At 43.9% G+C, this 15,954-nt stretch overlaps 1 protein-coding gene across 15 annotated transcripts in view; it reads right to left on the bottom strand.

Moving 5' to 3' along the window:
• Positions 1-15,954, bottom strand: part of MAGI2 (membrane associated guanylate kinase, WW and PDZ domain containing 2) — a 972,748-nt gene that overhangs the window by 895,225 nt on the left and 61,569 nt on the right. For 11 of the 15 annotated variants that reach the window (XM_060244677.1, XM_060244666.1, XM_060244681.1 and 8 more), the window contains exon 2: positions 9,471-9,524. The exons of the other annotated variants lie outside the window; for them this stretch is intronic. In XM_060244677.1, coding sequence (XP_060100660.1) covers positions 9,471-9,524 — 54 coding nt within the window. The remainder of the gene's footprint in view (positions 1-9,470; positions 9,525-15,954) is intronic. 15 annotated transcript variants of the gene reach the window in all.

The raw sequence follows: 15,954 nt of genomic DNA, 5'->3' as shown, positions 1-15,954 counted from the left end.
AGAACACAAGGGACAGCTCCAGGAAGCTGCCCTCAGAAGGTGGCACCAAAGGGAATGTAAACATTTTAAATGGACAGCTAGATCACCAAGGAGGTGGAAAGGATAAGAAAAAGCTGGGGGAGGGGGTGGTCAGCTAGGGAATCCGAAAGAGTGGGAGGGTGGTGGAAAACAGCGTCCCAAAACGAGGTCAAAAAGAGGCTTCTAACAGGGAGGGGAAAGAAATCAAGAGCCTCTGTGCTGCCGGGATGGAAGGACAGACAAGATAAACGGATTCTGACCGGTGGGCAGAAAAAGCCAGTCAAGGAAGTGCAGGACTGCCAAAAAAACAAAGGGGGGGGGGAAGCTCTCATTACACACGAAGGATGGCTGAGATTGAGGGAACGCGATTTTGGAGGAGGTAAATAAAGAGTTTTAAAGGGGGAAGACACAAATTGCAAGCATGAAGAGGGGCCCGTGAGCAAGGCGAAGGGAATGAATGCACCTCAGCTGCTTTCCCTTCCCTTCCGTGCTGCCGTTACCTTACTCCTGGGTCATCAGCTGAGATTTTCCCCTGGTTTCCCCCCCCCTCTCTCTCTTAAAGGTTTTTTTTTAAAAAAAAAATGTGTAATGCTCCCCCCCCTTCCTTTCCTCCGCCGAGGCCACAAGCAGAGATGCATCAAAGGGAATGGAACTATTCCAGGGAAGTGGTCGGCATAGCAGAGCTTGGCTGGCAAGCCTGGCCTGAGATCTAGAAAGCAGCCGCGACAGCGCGGCTGGGCCCTGCAAGCCAGGCTGGCGACTGGGGCTCTGGTAAGTGACTGCTGCAGGGAGGCTCAGCCGGCAAGCGCGCTCTACGACCTGGGCTCTGGGAACTGGCCGCTACAGCGCGGCTGGGCTCCGTGAGCCTGGCAAGCAGCTGCTTATAGGGAGGCTTGGTGCTGCGAGTCTGCCCTGCACGGGGGGGGGAGCAGGCAGGGAAGGGTAGGCGAGGCCGCGGATTGCTCGGCGGCCTGGGCCGCGGCACCCAGCCGCCCAGCAGGTGAGCGGGGGAGGGGGGAGGGCAGGGAAGGGCAGGCGAGGCCGCGGATTGCTCGGCGGGCCCAGCCGCCCAGCAGGCTTCGGCAAATGGGGGGAAGGGGGGAAGGCCACACTTACTGTAGTGTAGGGTTTTCCTCTTCTTCTCCTCTCTTTCTTCTTCTCTCTCTTTCTTTCTCTCTCTCTCTCTCTGCAATGGGCAAGGAAAGCAGATCGAGCTCCTCGTCTGCTGCCCAGCCCAGATCAGAGTAGGAGGAAGAGAAAGTACAGCGCGGGAAGCGGGAAGCGGGGGTGGGCAGCCACGTCCCATGGACCAATGGTGAGGGCCCCTAGCTGCCTGCCACGCCCCCAGACCACTTCAAGACTGCTCCCTAGTGGCTGGGCAGGCTGGCAGGTAATGTGGAGCCCTCACCATTGGATCCATTTTAGCTAAACCGGGACTTTTAATGGTCCCGGTATAGCTAAGCCGGGAGGCGGGATTTGGGGCGCGGGGGAGGGACAATCCCGGGAGCCCGGGACGGTCTGGTCACCCTAGGCAGAACTACAAAATTTAACAAATTTGTGAAGTGGTTTCTAAAGTAAAATATCTAGGAGTAGAAATCACAACAAAAAATATTGATTTATATAAGAATAACTATGAAAAGCTCCGGCGGAAAATTGATGGAGATTTATTAAAATGGAATAGGTTGAACCTGTGTATAATGGGTAGAATATCGGCAATTAAGATGAATGTATTACCAAGAATCATGTTCTTATTCCAAACAATTCCAGTAGTGAAAGAAGATAAACAATTTAATAAATGGCAGAGGAAACTTTCAGAATTTATATGGGCTGGCAAAAAAACAAGAATTAAAAAGATCATAACTGATGCAAAGGAAAGGGGAGGTTTTCAAGTGCCAGATTTAAAATTATACCATGATGCAGTTTGTTTGGTGCGGATAAAGGAATGGATAATGTTAAATAAAAAAATATTAACATTAGAAGGCCATGGAAATATTTTTGGTTGGCATGCATATTTGTGCTATGGGAAAAGTAAGGGTTTTTTTCTCACATCATTATATAAGAAGTAATTTGTTAAAAACTTGGTTGAAATACAAGAAATGTGGTGATGAGAGGAAACCGCTTTGGATTGTGCCGACAGAAGTAATAAAATTATACTCCGATATTCAGGAATAAAAATGGATAACATACAAACAATTGATAAAAATACAAGGCTGCAAGGTGGAATTAAAATCAATGGAAGAATTGGATTATAAATATAACTGGTTTCAATTGCAACAAATTAAAAGTCTGCTTGAACAAGATATTAGAAATGATGGAATAAGACAAGATCAAACTGAACTGGAAAGAATGCTGTTTGGCGATAATGAAAAAATGATTTCGAAGGTATATAAACTATTACTGAAATGGTCTACAGAGGATGAAGTGATTAAATCTCAAATGATAAAGTGGGCAATTAACGTAAATAAAGACATTCAGATGGAACAATAGGAATATCTATGGAAGAACTATGAAAATATCGACATGTAATTACATCAAAGAAAATTGTTTTAAACTGTTATACAGATGGTATATGACTCCTAAGAAACTGTCAAAAATGAATAGTCAGATGTCTGATCGATGTTGGAAATGTAAAAAAACATGAAGGATCTTTCTATCACATGTGGTGGACCTGTGAAAAGGCTATATAATTTTGGCAAATGATACAGCAGGAAATTACAAAGGTTTGGGGTTACAATATAAAGAAGGCACCAGAAATCTTTTTGTTGGGATTACAAATGGAAAATTTTCCGAAACAAGATAGAACATTACTTTGGTACATGCTTTCAGCTGCACGGACATTATATGCGCAGTTGTGTGCAGTTGTGGAAGCAAAACAAAATACCAGAAAAATGGGACTGGATTATGAAAATTATGCATTGGAGCGAAATGTACAAGCTTACTAGAATATTAAAAGAACTCGACATAGATAAATTTAACAAGGAATGGGAGAAATTTCAAAAATGTTGAAAAACAGTGGAAGGTAAAAGGACACTTGGTGATTTTTAATAATGGTTAATTTTTTTTTAAAGTAAAGTGCTACTAAGTGTTATAGTTAATTATAGAAATATATGTTTTTCATTTATAAGGTTTGGGACCAATGGATTACAATTAAAATAGGCAATGTTAAGAATTAAGTATAATAATACTATAAATGGATTATTAATTAAGGTAGATAATAATAGTAGTAAGTAATGTTGCTCTTATTTGTATCTTATTATAGTTATAAGTTCTTTTTTAAAAATAGGTTTTTAAAAAGGTTAATATTACCTTTTATACTTTCTATATTTTAAGTAAAATGCACCAGGGAAGTCACAGAAAGGGGGGAGGGAGATGGGAAATGTGATGCAATATTCTGATGTTCATTTTTGGATAGTAATTGATTAATGTTGCTGAATAATAAAATTGTTTTACTCAGAGAACAACTCCCTGAGTGGTGACTAAGTGCTGGACCAATCATTCCTGTCAACTAAGTTCCAACTTTCCTCTCTATTGTTTAAGTTAACAAAAGAGGGACAAAATATACTTTGCATGTGATAACATGGGGACTAACCTTTAAAAACTTCTCTGTTACTTTGTGCAGTACCAAATTCTGCAAGGAAGAAGGCAGGGGGTTGAGCTTCCCTCCCAAACAGTTTTTATCACTGGAAATGGTGACCAAGTGGGGTGTACTGGTTCAGAATGGCAGAGCATATCTGATTCTCCATTCCTCCACATTGTCGAGTCGGTGGATTCAATAACGAGGCTTTGTTGATAACAAAGTAGCTAGTTTATTGATATCATAGTTCTCAACTACAAGGTGATTGAAAGACTAAAGATCATACAATAGAATGCAATCATATAAGGTACACTTCAAAGGGATTCTTGAGGGAGGGGTACTATGCAGGGCACATTCACACATTGATGTTACAATTTTGTTCTCAGACCTGATTTGGCCTTGAGAGTCTCCTCGGCTCCAACCTCCCCCGATGCCCGGCCTGAGAAGGCTCTATAATCTCTTTCACATATTCCCATTTCAAAGCACAACTACATAACAAAGGAAAGGAGGGGGGTGAGGAAAGTTCAAGCTAGCAGCATTGGCATACAGTATGGCTTTACCCAGGATGCTTCTCTCCTGAACCAAAGATTGAGTGCAGGCCTGACCAGAATTAAAGCAGACTTGACACACATGAAGCTTGCTTGGTGATCTTGGACCAGTCACAGTTTTCTCAGGACTCCCTCTGCCCCACTTACCTCACAAGGTGCCTGTTGTGGGAAGAGGAAGGGAGTGTGACTGTAAGATTCTTTGAGACTCCTTAAGATAGAAAAAAGTGGGGTATATAAATTAACCCCCGGGGGGGAGTGTATGTGCAGCTTGCTCCTTCTACAGGTTCTGCATGGCGTGGGGTGAGGTGGGCATCCATAGCCTAATTCATGTTACATTTCACATATATTTTGGCTCAGAATAAGCTTGAGAAAAATACTGGTACTCAGGGCTCTTTTTCTTGCAGGAGCTCCTCTGCATATTAGGCCATGCCCCTCCATATGTAGCCAATCCTCCAAGATATAAGAGGGCTCTTAGTACTACTGTAAGCTCCAGGAGGATTGGCTACATCAGGTGGGCATGGCCTAATATGCAAAGAAGCTCCTGCTAGAAAAAAATTTATTTATTTCATTCGAAAAAGAGCCCTGCTGGTACTGATCTTGGCAGAAGCATCTTCTGCTATTTTATTATTATTATTTTTTTATATCCCGCCCTCCCCGCCGAAGCAGGATCAGGGCGGCTCACAACAACAAAATAAAACAATCAATTTTAAAATAGCATGACATTAATATGACAATTTAAAAATCAATAATTAAAATTGTCCCACCTTGGGACTCGGCCGAAGGGGGGGCTGGCCCCCCATGGCTGCCCCCCCAACCGAAGTCACTCCCCCCATGGCCGACCCCCCCAGTCGAGCCCCGCCAGTGAAGGGTAGTTGTTTCACTTCCGATGGCTTCAGTATTCTTACATTTGCTCCCACAATACAATGACTCTAGATCAGTTAAAGGCTAGCCAGAAGAGTGTGGTTTTACAGGCCTTGCAGAACTGGACGAGGTCCCGCAAGACCCTCACATCCTCCAGTAGCTGGTTCCGCCAGTAGGGGGCTGCTACTGAGAAGGCCTTCTCTCTGGTAGATTGTAGTCTAGCCTTCCTCGGCTCAGGGATCACTAGTAGGTTTTGAGATTCAGAACGAAGTGCTCTTTGGGGAACGTGTGGGGAGAGACAGTCCCTAAAGTAAGCAGGCCCTTGGCCATATAGGGCTTTAAAGGTAATGACCAGCACCTTGTAGCGAATCCAGTAGACTACCAGCATACTGATGGAAACGCAGTCCATACCTCCGAGCTATCTGGGCAAGGGGGCGCATATAGATGTTAAACAACATCGGGGAGAGCACTGCCCCCTGTGGTACACCACAATTAAGTGCATGCCTTTGGGACAACTCTCCCCCAATCACCACCTTTTGTCCCTGACCCTCCAGGAAGGAGGAAAGCCATTGCAAGGACAACACCTGAATCCTTGCGTCAGCGAGGCGTCGGGACAGTAACTGATGGTTGACCGTATCGAACGCAGCCGATAGGTCTAACAACATCAGAACCACTGAGCCGCCTTGATCCAAATGCCGCTGGAGGTCATCCACCAGGGCAGCCAGTACTGTCTCGGTCCCATGATTTGGGCAGAAGCCGGACTGGTGGGGATCTAGGATGGAAGTGTCCTCCAGAAAACTCTGTAACTGTAGCGCTACTGCCCTCTCAATAATTTATGTGGCAATTATACAACTCCTCTTAAACCTAACAAAATTAACTTTATTTTTTTCATGCTGTATAGGTAAGTAAAATTGTTGCACATTTCACTTATAACACATGGATAAGGAGAAAAAGTAGAATTCACAAATTTGCAATTACTCATGGGAAATGTCTATTACTGTTACTATTTAGTGCCTTGAGCCATAATGTTTTAATTAATAAATAATATTTTAATAGACATAGCCATTTTCTGGATCCAACTATTGTATTCTCCAGAATGGTGGTTATTATTATTGTTTTTACTATTATTAATTTATTAATTGATTTATTGATTTATTATTAATTAATATAAATAATAATATTTTATTGAGGAAGACTCAGCATGGGTTCTGTAAGGGAAGATCTTGTCTCACTAATCTGTTAGAGGTCTTCGAGGGGGTGAACAAACATGTGGACAAAGGGGATCCAATAGATGTTGTTTACCTTGAGTTCCAGAAAGCTTTTGATAAAGTTCCTCATCAAAGGCTCCGAAGTAAGCTCAAGAGTCATGGGGTAAAAGGACAAGACCTCTTGTGGATCAAAAACTGGCTAATTAATAGGAAACAGAGAGTGAGCGTAAATGGGCAATTTTCACAGTGGAGGGTGATAAGCAGAGGGGTGCCGCAGGGCTCAGTATTGGGTCCAATGCTTTTTAACTTGTTCATTGATGATCTGGAGTTGGGAGTACGCAGTGAAGTGGCCAAGTTTGCAGACGACACTAAATTGTTCAGGGTGGTGAGAACCTGAGAGGATTGTGAGACACTCCAAAGGGATCTGTCGAGACTGGGTAAGTGGGCGTCAACGTGGCAGATGACGTTCAATGTGACCAAGTGCAAAGTAATGCACATTGGGGCCAAAAATGCTAGCTATAAATACAAGTTGATGGGGTGTGAACTGGCAGAGACTGACCAAGAGAGAGATCTTGGGGTCATGGTAGATAGCTCATGTCAAGACAGTGTGTGATTGCAATAAAAAAGGCCAACGCCATGCTGGGAATTATTAGAAAGGGAACTGAAAACAAATCAGCCAGTATCATAATGCCCCTGTATAAATCGATGGCGCGGCCTCATTTGGAGCACTGTGTACAATTCTGGTCACCACACCTCAAAAAAGATATTATAGCATTGAAAAAGTGCAGAAAAGGGCAACTAGAATGATTAAAGAGTTGGAACACTTTCCCTAGGAAGAAAGGTTAAAATGCTTGGGGCTCTTTAGCTTGGAGAAATGGGTGACATGATAGAGGTTTACAAGATTATGCACAGGATAGAGAAGGTAGAGAAAGAAGTACTTTTCTCCCTTTCTCACAATACAAGAACTTGTGGGCGCTCAATGAAATTGCTGAGCCAATATTTATCTTGTTTATGTGTCTGTTGTAGTTTAAGAATCAAAGCCACAACCAGCTGTTTCAGGTGTTGAAAACATGCGAAGCAAAGAGACCATATTACCTTTGAAGTTAAAGACTATTAGTTGCTCATCTGCGGTGCGTTGTTACAGTTTAAATAGATACAAAGAACACTTTACTACTGAAACAACGAAGCTCTGATTCTTGCTCACATGACAAGCCGGTGAGGGACCATTTTTCTCCATGGCTCTACCTGCACTATACTCTCATAGGCAAACTAGACTTGACACAGAAGACCCATTCAATGGTTTCATAATGTTAGTTTGCAGCTCCTGCTGCTTTGAAGTACAAGTAAGAGGTGGAATGGTTAACTCTTTCCTGCAAAGCCTCTTCCACACTTTAAAATTTATCTTTAAAACATTGTTGTTGTTGTTGCTGCCTCTGTTGTTAATTTTCCTTATCAGTGACCAGGATCCAAAACACTACTTCAGGTGTACTCATTATCATAGGCGTAAACTACGCGGGGGCTCCAGGGCTTGAGCCCCTCCCGGATTTTCCTGGTGGGAGCTAAGCCCTCTCAGGGCAACCAACACAGGACTTCGGGGCTTCCAATTTAAATTTTCAAAGAGGAGAGATCATTATCTTCAAAAGCATTAATGGGGTGGTAGAGTCCATGTGTGATTTTCCCTCTGGGCTGCAAAGCGGTTAGTGGTGCTAATGACTTAACAACCCCAGCTTCTTAGAAATGCTAATTGAGCTAAAATTTTGTTTGTCTTAAAGGTGTTACTGGACTCAAACTTTGTTCAACTAGTTAATGACTGGGGGGAGGAATAACACTGTATTACTATGTTGCATACATATTGCTATAGTATTTGGGGGTTCTTTTGGCAGATAGATATTTTGTGTCTTCTTCAAGCCTGTGATTGTTTACATTCATTTAAGTGGATGCTAAACCAGATCCTTTTGAAAATTAATGGCCCCAGCAAGCCTTTTTTTTTCCTTCTCAAAATGAGTACACTCTTAAAGACTTGGTCAAGTAGGTGTGTATTGACAATTGTTCACCACCTAGGCATAGGGTTGCCAATCCCCAGTTGTTGGCAGGGGATCCCTCAGTTTGGAGGCCCTCCCCCTGCTTCAGGGTCATCAGAAAACAGCAGGAGGAAGGGAAATGTCTGCTGGACACTCCATTACACCCTATGGAGATCGATTCCCATAAGGTATAATAGTAAATTGATCTGTGAGTATCAGGAGCTCTGGAAGGGCCGGTGTTTGAGGTAGAGGCATCAAATTTTCAGCATAGCATCCAGGGCCTCTCTTCAAAACACCATCCAAGTTTCAAAAACATTGGACCAGGGGATCCAATTCTATGAGCACATGATATGTATATTTGCAGATCTTAAAAGTGACTATTCTAAAAGTGAATTTCAAAAACAGGACACAGCAAGAGACCTCTGAGATACCACTATAACCACTGGCCAACTCCCACCTTTTCCTGGGTTTGGCCTGGTCCATGGGCATTGTTTGGGGGGGAGTGCTCCCTAAATTTATGGGGAGGGAGCTTCTCCATAAATTCATAGGTAATGATAATGGAGGCCCCTCCCTGTGATGTCACTGGCTCCTCCCTATGATGTCACTGGATCAAATGCCTCTGGCTGGGCCCCAGCCCCCCCCCCCGAGAAATTGAAAAGTCTACGCCCCTCTTCATTACCAGTGGGATATGTTTAGTTTAAAATCAAACAAAACCCTCCCCAGCAAACTCACCTGTGCCCTATCAAAAACTGCTTTTGAGCTTCTCCATTTCAACAGAGGTTTGATATATGAAGGTAGTAGGGTGGGGCTGTTGTTTGAGAAAAGTGCTCTAAGACACCTAAGGCCACTAGTTACTTGAGCAGTTTGTTTTTAATCCCAGACAGTTTCTCCCTCCCCATCTCGGACAAATGTAGAAGAAGTGATTTCTGCACCAATACTGACTGCAGTTTTGATATCAGTTCAGTGATAAACCGGTTTAAAAAAAAAACCAGATGAGCAGGCCAAGGAGTTCTAGGAAACCAGGGTATGCTTTTCAGAGCACTGCTTCCACACAAGTGAATAATTTACTTACTCCTGTCACACACCAAGTGACTACAATATCACATCACTTCCACTAGCATGCTCAGATTTTCATTTGTTTCCTTTTAGAAATAGCCATGCTTCCCCCACATCCTATACTCAGCTGACTTATTCATTTGAGACAAATACATAATCAGAGAGCTATGACATAGGGCCTTACCACTGCTCAGGGCTCCCCAGGGCTGGAAGAATGCTGCTATCCTGCACTTTCCACCTGGAAAAATACAGACAAAACTGGAAAAAAATACTGGAAAAGACCAATGTCCACAAGTGTATGAACCTACTTAAGTGACTAGAAGGCCAATAGAGCCCCAAACCAGCCACTGGGGATCACCCCAGCACTATTCACAGACAGTCCCAGGCAGAATTTCCTAAAACTCAGCTAACCCACCTGAGTATGTTCAAAAAGCAGATTAGCTCTCTTTCTATACCTGTTTCTCACTATAAATATAGTGATACTATATATATATATATATATATATATATATATATATATATATATATATATATACTAAACAGTCCTTGTAAATGCAACAGTCAAATGCTGTTTTTTGTGTATAAGCCTACAAAATCGTTAGCACAGATGCTAAGGGATGAATAAGATCAAAATAACTTTTGGTAAATTCTAAAATGTGTTTTGACTGAAGACTGACAATTGCAGTGCTGCAAGTCTCTCTCTGCATGTACTATAATGGTAAAACTCGATGATTTTTTTCACCAGGGTGTTGGAAAGATACACTTATGGAAGCAGAAGTTCTGGCATAATGCTTCTGAGACTTAAGTATTCATTAGTTTGGATCTGTGCTTGGTTTCCTAAAGATATAAACAATGGCTCTGGAACAGCTAAATCTGTTACTAGGTCCAACTGAAACTCATGGAAGGAGATAATTGTGATTAATTTAAACCTTATTGTTTCTGTGAGAATTAAAAATAGGGATGGTCATGAACTAGGAAAATGGGGTTCATTTTGGCTCATGGTGTGCCTGGTTCATGAGCCATGAACCATCACAAACCTTTAGGTGTCAAACGACTGGTTTGGTGCTTAAGAACATAAAATAACCCATTTTGGATCAGGCCAATGGCCCATCCAAGTCCAACACTCTGTGTCACACAGTGGCCAAAAAACCCCAGGTGCCATGAAAAGCTCCACCAGTGGGACCAGAGCACTAGAAGCCCTCCCACTGTTCCCCCCAAGCACCAAGAATATTGAGCATCACTGCCCCAGAGAGTGTCTAATAGCCACGGATTGACCTCTGCTCCGTATGTTTATCCAGTCCCCTTTTTAAGCTGTCTATATTGTAGCCGCTGCCACCTCCTTGAGGTTTCTGAGGTGGTAGAATGCCCACACCAGCGTGCTAGAGACACCAAACTCTCAGGGGAACTCTGGCTGAATCTCCTTTACCTGCCTACCAAGTTTGGTGAAGACTGAATTTATGGGGACCAAGTTACAGCTCCCCAAATAAGGTGCCCCCAGGAAAGTATTTTCTTGGAGAAAGAAAGGTGCCATTGCAGGAGGTTCAGGATCTCAATAACGATTCCTAAAGTTCCAGAGACCATATGATTGAATTACTGGAATACAAACAAAACAGACAGACATAAAAAAGAAATGGTTGTTTTATTGCTATCTATTGCTAAAACTTTAATAGCCAGAAAATGGAAAGAAGTACAGTTACCTTCACTCCAAAGTTGGTATAATAATATTTGGGAACGTTTTACTTACTGCAAAATAGCTTTTAGTTGTTAATATTCTGCTTCATCATCATCATATGAGAAAAAAATTATAATTCCATGGTACCCAGTTATCAATTTTTAACCCCACAGGAGATTCTACCGAGTAATGCAACGTATTGTTCTCTGACCTATTTCTAAGTTTTTTGCTTTTATAATCTATTTTTGCTTATTTAAATAACACTTGCTACCGACTGTTAGCTTAAGTAATATCAATATATTAATTTGCTTAGCAATTCCTTATATATGTAAACAATTCCTGTTTTACCCACCATATTCTGCAATACTGCTGTATGCAATACAAATCTCAATAAAACAAAATTAAAAAGGAACATATAAAATAGACCCTGTGCAAACCAGAGATATTCTCAGAGAACCTCCCCCTGATGCTCATCTCCTTTATCTCCCCCACACACACAACAGAACCCTGTGAAGTGGGTGGGTCTGAGAGAGCTCTCACAGAAGCTGCCCTTTCAAAGACAACTCTTGCAAGCACTATGGCTGACCCAAGGCCATTCCAGCAGCTGAAAGTGGAGGAGTGAGGAATCAAACCCAGTTCTCCCAGATAAGAGTCTGAACACTTAACCACTACACCAAACAAGTGCCCCACTGGATAAACACATTATTGAAAATAATTATGACCCCTCTTATTTTGTTTTTTTAAGCCATGCAGAAATTAACTGGTAAAAATGAAAGGCTGCTACTGGAGAAAAAAGCAGCAGTTTGGATTGTTAGACTTCGGACACTGACATCTAAAGGGTTGAATTGCATCAGCTTCTGTAAAAAAAGTGAGAGAGATAGTGTCAACGAGGCACCCGAATATAGTAAAGACCTTCCATTGACAATTTGCTACTGATCTTGTACTCCTTTTGAAGAATTACTGCAAGATGAACAGGTTTGTAACATTCATTTAGGCACAGAAAAATCCTCTTCTAATCTTGAACCAAAACATATTGAGTGCTGGACAGCTTTATCTTATGTCTCTTATTTACAGGGAGTTTCTTTTCCTCATGCAATCTTAAGGACAAAATAAGCTCTAGAGTTTTTCACTGTGACTGATATTTTACAACCTGGATTTTGACCTTTAATATAATATTTATTTATATAATTTTAACTATACCATTATTTATGTAAACTCAGTGGTGTAATTGTATATGCCATATTAAAATTCCCCTGATGGCCTGTTGGCAAAACCCACCACGAATTTTGGGGGACCTTAACTGAATAATAACACATCTTCTTACCTGATTTTTCACCATCAGTCTTGGCCTTATTTTTTTATCAACAGTCACTGATATACAGTGTGTTTGCCCTGCTTGGATATGACTGGAAAGCTCGCTGCTGCTGCTACTTCCTCCTCCTTCTTCCTCTTCTTCTTCACAGCTTCCCTTTTTAAAAAGTGTCTATGCCCTATTCCCCTTATAACTCTGCAACGAAAGAGACTATGCTATGTCAATTGCCAATAAAAATGGGGGGGGGGGGACCTGGTGGCATGGAAGGGTGGATGGACACCTCAGGATACTGGGGCAGTAAAAATTCAGAGAAACTGTGTCTGCTGCACTGTCAGGCTGGGTGGGGCCAACATACCTTCCAAAGTCCATCTTGGAGGCCTCAATAGGCCTCTGACTAGAGAAGCGAGGAGGTTAACAGCACCCTGGAATTTCCTCCTCTCCTTCAGCTGCCCTTTCCTGTAGCCAGTTAGCTGACAGAAGGGCTAACCTGTCCTCCCACACCTGAGTCCCTGGCCCTTATGAAGCAGACCTCCTGGGGTATGCCTGCCCTTTCTTCTTTCTGTTTCCCTGAGTGTTGTCCCACCATCCTGGGTTGATAGGCAAAAACTATTGCCAATTAGGGTTGCCAATCCCAAGGTGGGGGCAGGGGATCCCCCGGTTTGGAGGCCCTCCTCCGCTTCAGGGTCATCAGCAGGGGGAGGAGAGGGCAATGTCTGCTGGGAACTCTATTATTCCCTATAGAGATTTATTCCAATAGAAAATAATAAAGAATTGATCCACGGGTATCTGGAGCTCTGGAGGGGCTGTGTTTTGAGGTAGAGGCACCAAATTTTCAGTACAGCATCTAGTACCTCTCCCCAAAATATCCCCCACGTTTCAAAACGATTGGACCAGGGGGTCCAATTCTATGAGCCCCAAAAGAAGGTGCCCCTATTCTTCATTATTTCCCATGGAAGGAAGGCATTGAAAAGGTGTGCTGTCCCTTTAAATGTGATGGCCACAGCTCCCTTTGGAGTTCAATTATGCTTGTCACAGCCTTGATCTTGGCTCCATCCCAATGTCTCCTGGCTCCACCCCCAAAGTCCCCAGATATTTCTTAAATTGGACTTGGCAACCCTATTGCCAATAGGGTGTGACTGGGCCAGGCTGGCACCTAACCTCCATTCCCTCTCCTTTAAATGTCTAGTCGACCTCCCCCAGCCAGCTAGTGCTGGTACATTAAGGCTCAGGGTCACCCCATATGGTAGCTGTTCCTCCCACACCTGATCATGCTGAGTTAGTGGCCTCTTAGGCAGGTCTGGCTTTAACAGATCTACCACCTGGAGAACAGATTGCCCTGCTGTATTGACTGACAGGACAGAGTCAAATTCTGCTTTATGCAGACATTGGCTGGGCAGGCTGTCCCAGCTGTTCCACAGCTCTTCACCTCTGGTAAGTACTTGGGTGCTGAGGCTACCCCAAGTTGACGCAAACCTACCATGTAGGAGTTCCACTGCAACTGCACTATATCAGTACATGCAATAGGAAAACCACTCTTGAAAAAAACAACACTAGACCCAGCTGAATTGGCCCACTATCGGCCGGTCTCGAATTTGCCCTTTTTGGGCAAACTCATCGAGAGGGCAGTGGCGATGCAGCTACAGAGCTTCCTGGAGGATACTTCCGTCCTTGATCCCCTTCAGTCCGGCTTTCGCCTGGGCCATGGGATGGAGACGGTGTTGGTTGCCCTGGTAGATAACCTTCAACGGCATCTGGACCGGGGCGGCTCGGCGGTGCTGTTGTTGTTGGACCTATCGGCAGCATTTGATATGGTCGACCATCGGTTACTGACCTGCCGCCTCGCTGACGCGGGGATCCAGGGGTTGGCCTTACAATGGCTTTCCTCTTTCCTTGAGGGTCTAGGACAAAGGGTCGCGATTGGGGGTGAACTATCCCGGAGACACATGCTTGATTGCGGAGTGCCTCAAGGGGCGGTCCTCTCCCCGATGTTATTTAACATCTATATGCGCCCCCTTGCCCAGATTGCCGGAAGGTATGGGCTGGGTTGTCACCAGTATGCTGTTGACACCAGCTCTATCTGCTTATGGACGGCCGGCCTGCACCCCAGAAAATTTGGACCAGGTGTTACAGGCCGTGGCTAGGTGGCTCAGGCTGAGCGGGCTGAGGCTAAATCCAGCGAAGACAGAGGTCCTTTGCTTGGGTCGTCGTGGTCCGGGAGAGGAAATCTCCCTGCCAGTTTTTGACGGTGTGCCACTGACAGCGGCGCACAAGGTCAAGAGTTTGGGGGTACTATTGGAGCCTTCCTTAACGATGGAGGCTCAGATAGCAGCCACTGCTAAGTCCGCATTTTTTCATCTTAGGCAGGCGAGGCAGTTGGCTCCTTTCCTGGAGTGTGACGCTCTAGCAACAGTGATCCATGCAACGGTTACCTCGAGGTTGGACTACTGTAATGCCCTCTACAAGGGACTGCCCTTGTGCCGAACCCGGAAGTTGCAGTTAGTGCAGAATGCCACTGCCTGGTTGTTATTGGGGCTCCCAAGATGGGAGCACATTCGGCCAGGGCTCCGGATTTTGCACTGGCTGCCAATAATATACCAAGTCTGGTACAAGGTGCTGGTTATTACCTTTAAAGCCCTATATGGGCTAGGACCTGCCTACCTTAGGGACTGTCTCTCCCCACATGTTCCCCAGAGAGTACTGAGATCGGGATCTCAAAATCTGCTTGTTATCCCTGGGCCAAAGGAGGCCCGCCTGAAATCCACCAGGGACAGGGCCTTCTTTGTAACGGCTCCTTTCTGGTGGAATCAGCTGCCAGAAGAGGTGAGGGCCCTGCAGGACCCTGGCCAGTTCCACAGGGCCTGTAAGACAGCCCTCTTCCGGCTGGCTTATAACTAAGTGGCATTGGAAACTGAGTGTAGTTTTGATAGACCGCTGTTATATGTTTTATTATTTTACTGTTTTAACTGTGCAAGATGTTTTAAATTCAAAACTTATGTTAGATTTTATATGCTGTGAGCCGCCTTGAGCCACTTTGGTGGGAAGGGCGGGATATAAATTGAAATAAACTTGAAACTTGAAACACTAGCCCATCCCTGGGTGAAAAACGCCCTAGCATTTTTAAAGAAACAGCTCTGAACTAAAGAAGAAAAGACAATCACAGCTGCATTCTATGAGGAGAGGTGGTGGTATAATTTTGTGCACTTGCAGAGCACGGCAGATGTGCATTCTGAATCTCATGAAAGATGCATGCATGCATATTTATCATATACAAAATCAAAGATCTATTCTGTGCATGATGCTGGCTCTGGAGGAGAAAAAGTGAAAACTATTAAACTATTATTCAAGTGCTGTCTAAGCAGACTGATGTATGAGAAAGAATAAAGATGATTAGCAGGAAGATAATACACAACTAAGTCAGCAGGCATGGCCGCTGTAGGTCTCTGCTCCTCCCTGGTCTTTTCCCCTTTCTGATCTCCCTTTCTTGATCCAAAGTGCCAAAATGTTTGCCCATCTTGTCTTAGGGTAACTAATAAGCCATTACCTCTTCCCATTTGGAAGTAGATCAGAAAACAAACATATTTTGCTATGTTGATCAGTTCCACAGCAATGAAATACCAAAGGGACTTTAAGGTTGATCCCCTGCAGTATACCCAGCAGCTTTTATTAACACTCCCTCTGTGTTGG

This window comes from Heteronotia binoei, chromosome 8, assembly GCF_032191835.1.
Source record: "Heteronotia binoei isolate CCM8104 ecotype False Entrance Well chromosome 8, APGP_CSIRO_Hbin_v1, whole genome shotgun sequence".
Classification (NCBI taxonomy): Eukaryota; Metazoa; Chordata; class Lepidosauria; order Squamata; family Gekkonidae; genus Heteronotia; species Heteronotia binoei.
Note: the sequence above shows the minus strand (reverse complement) of the source record. Positions and strands in the feature narration are given on the sequence as shown.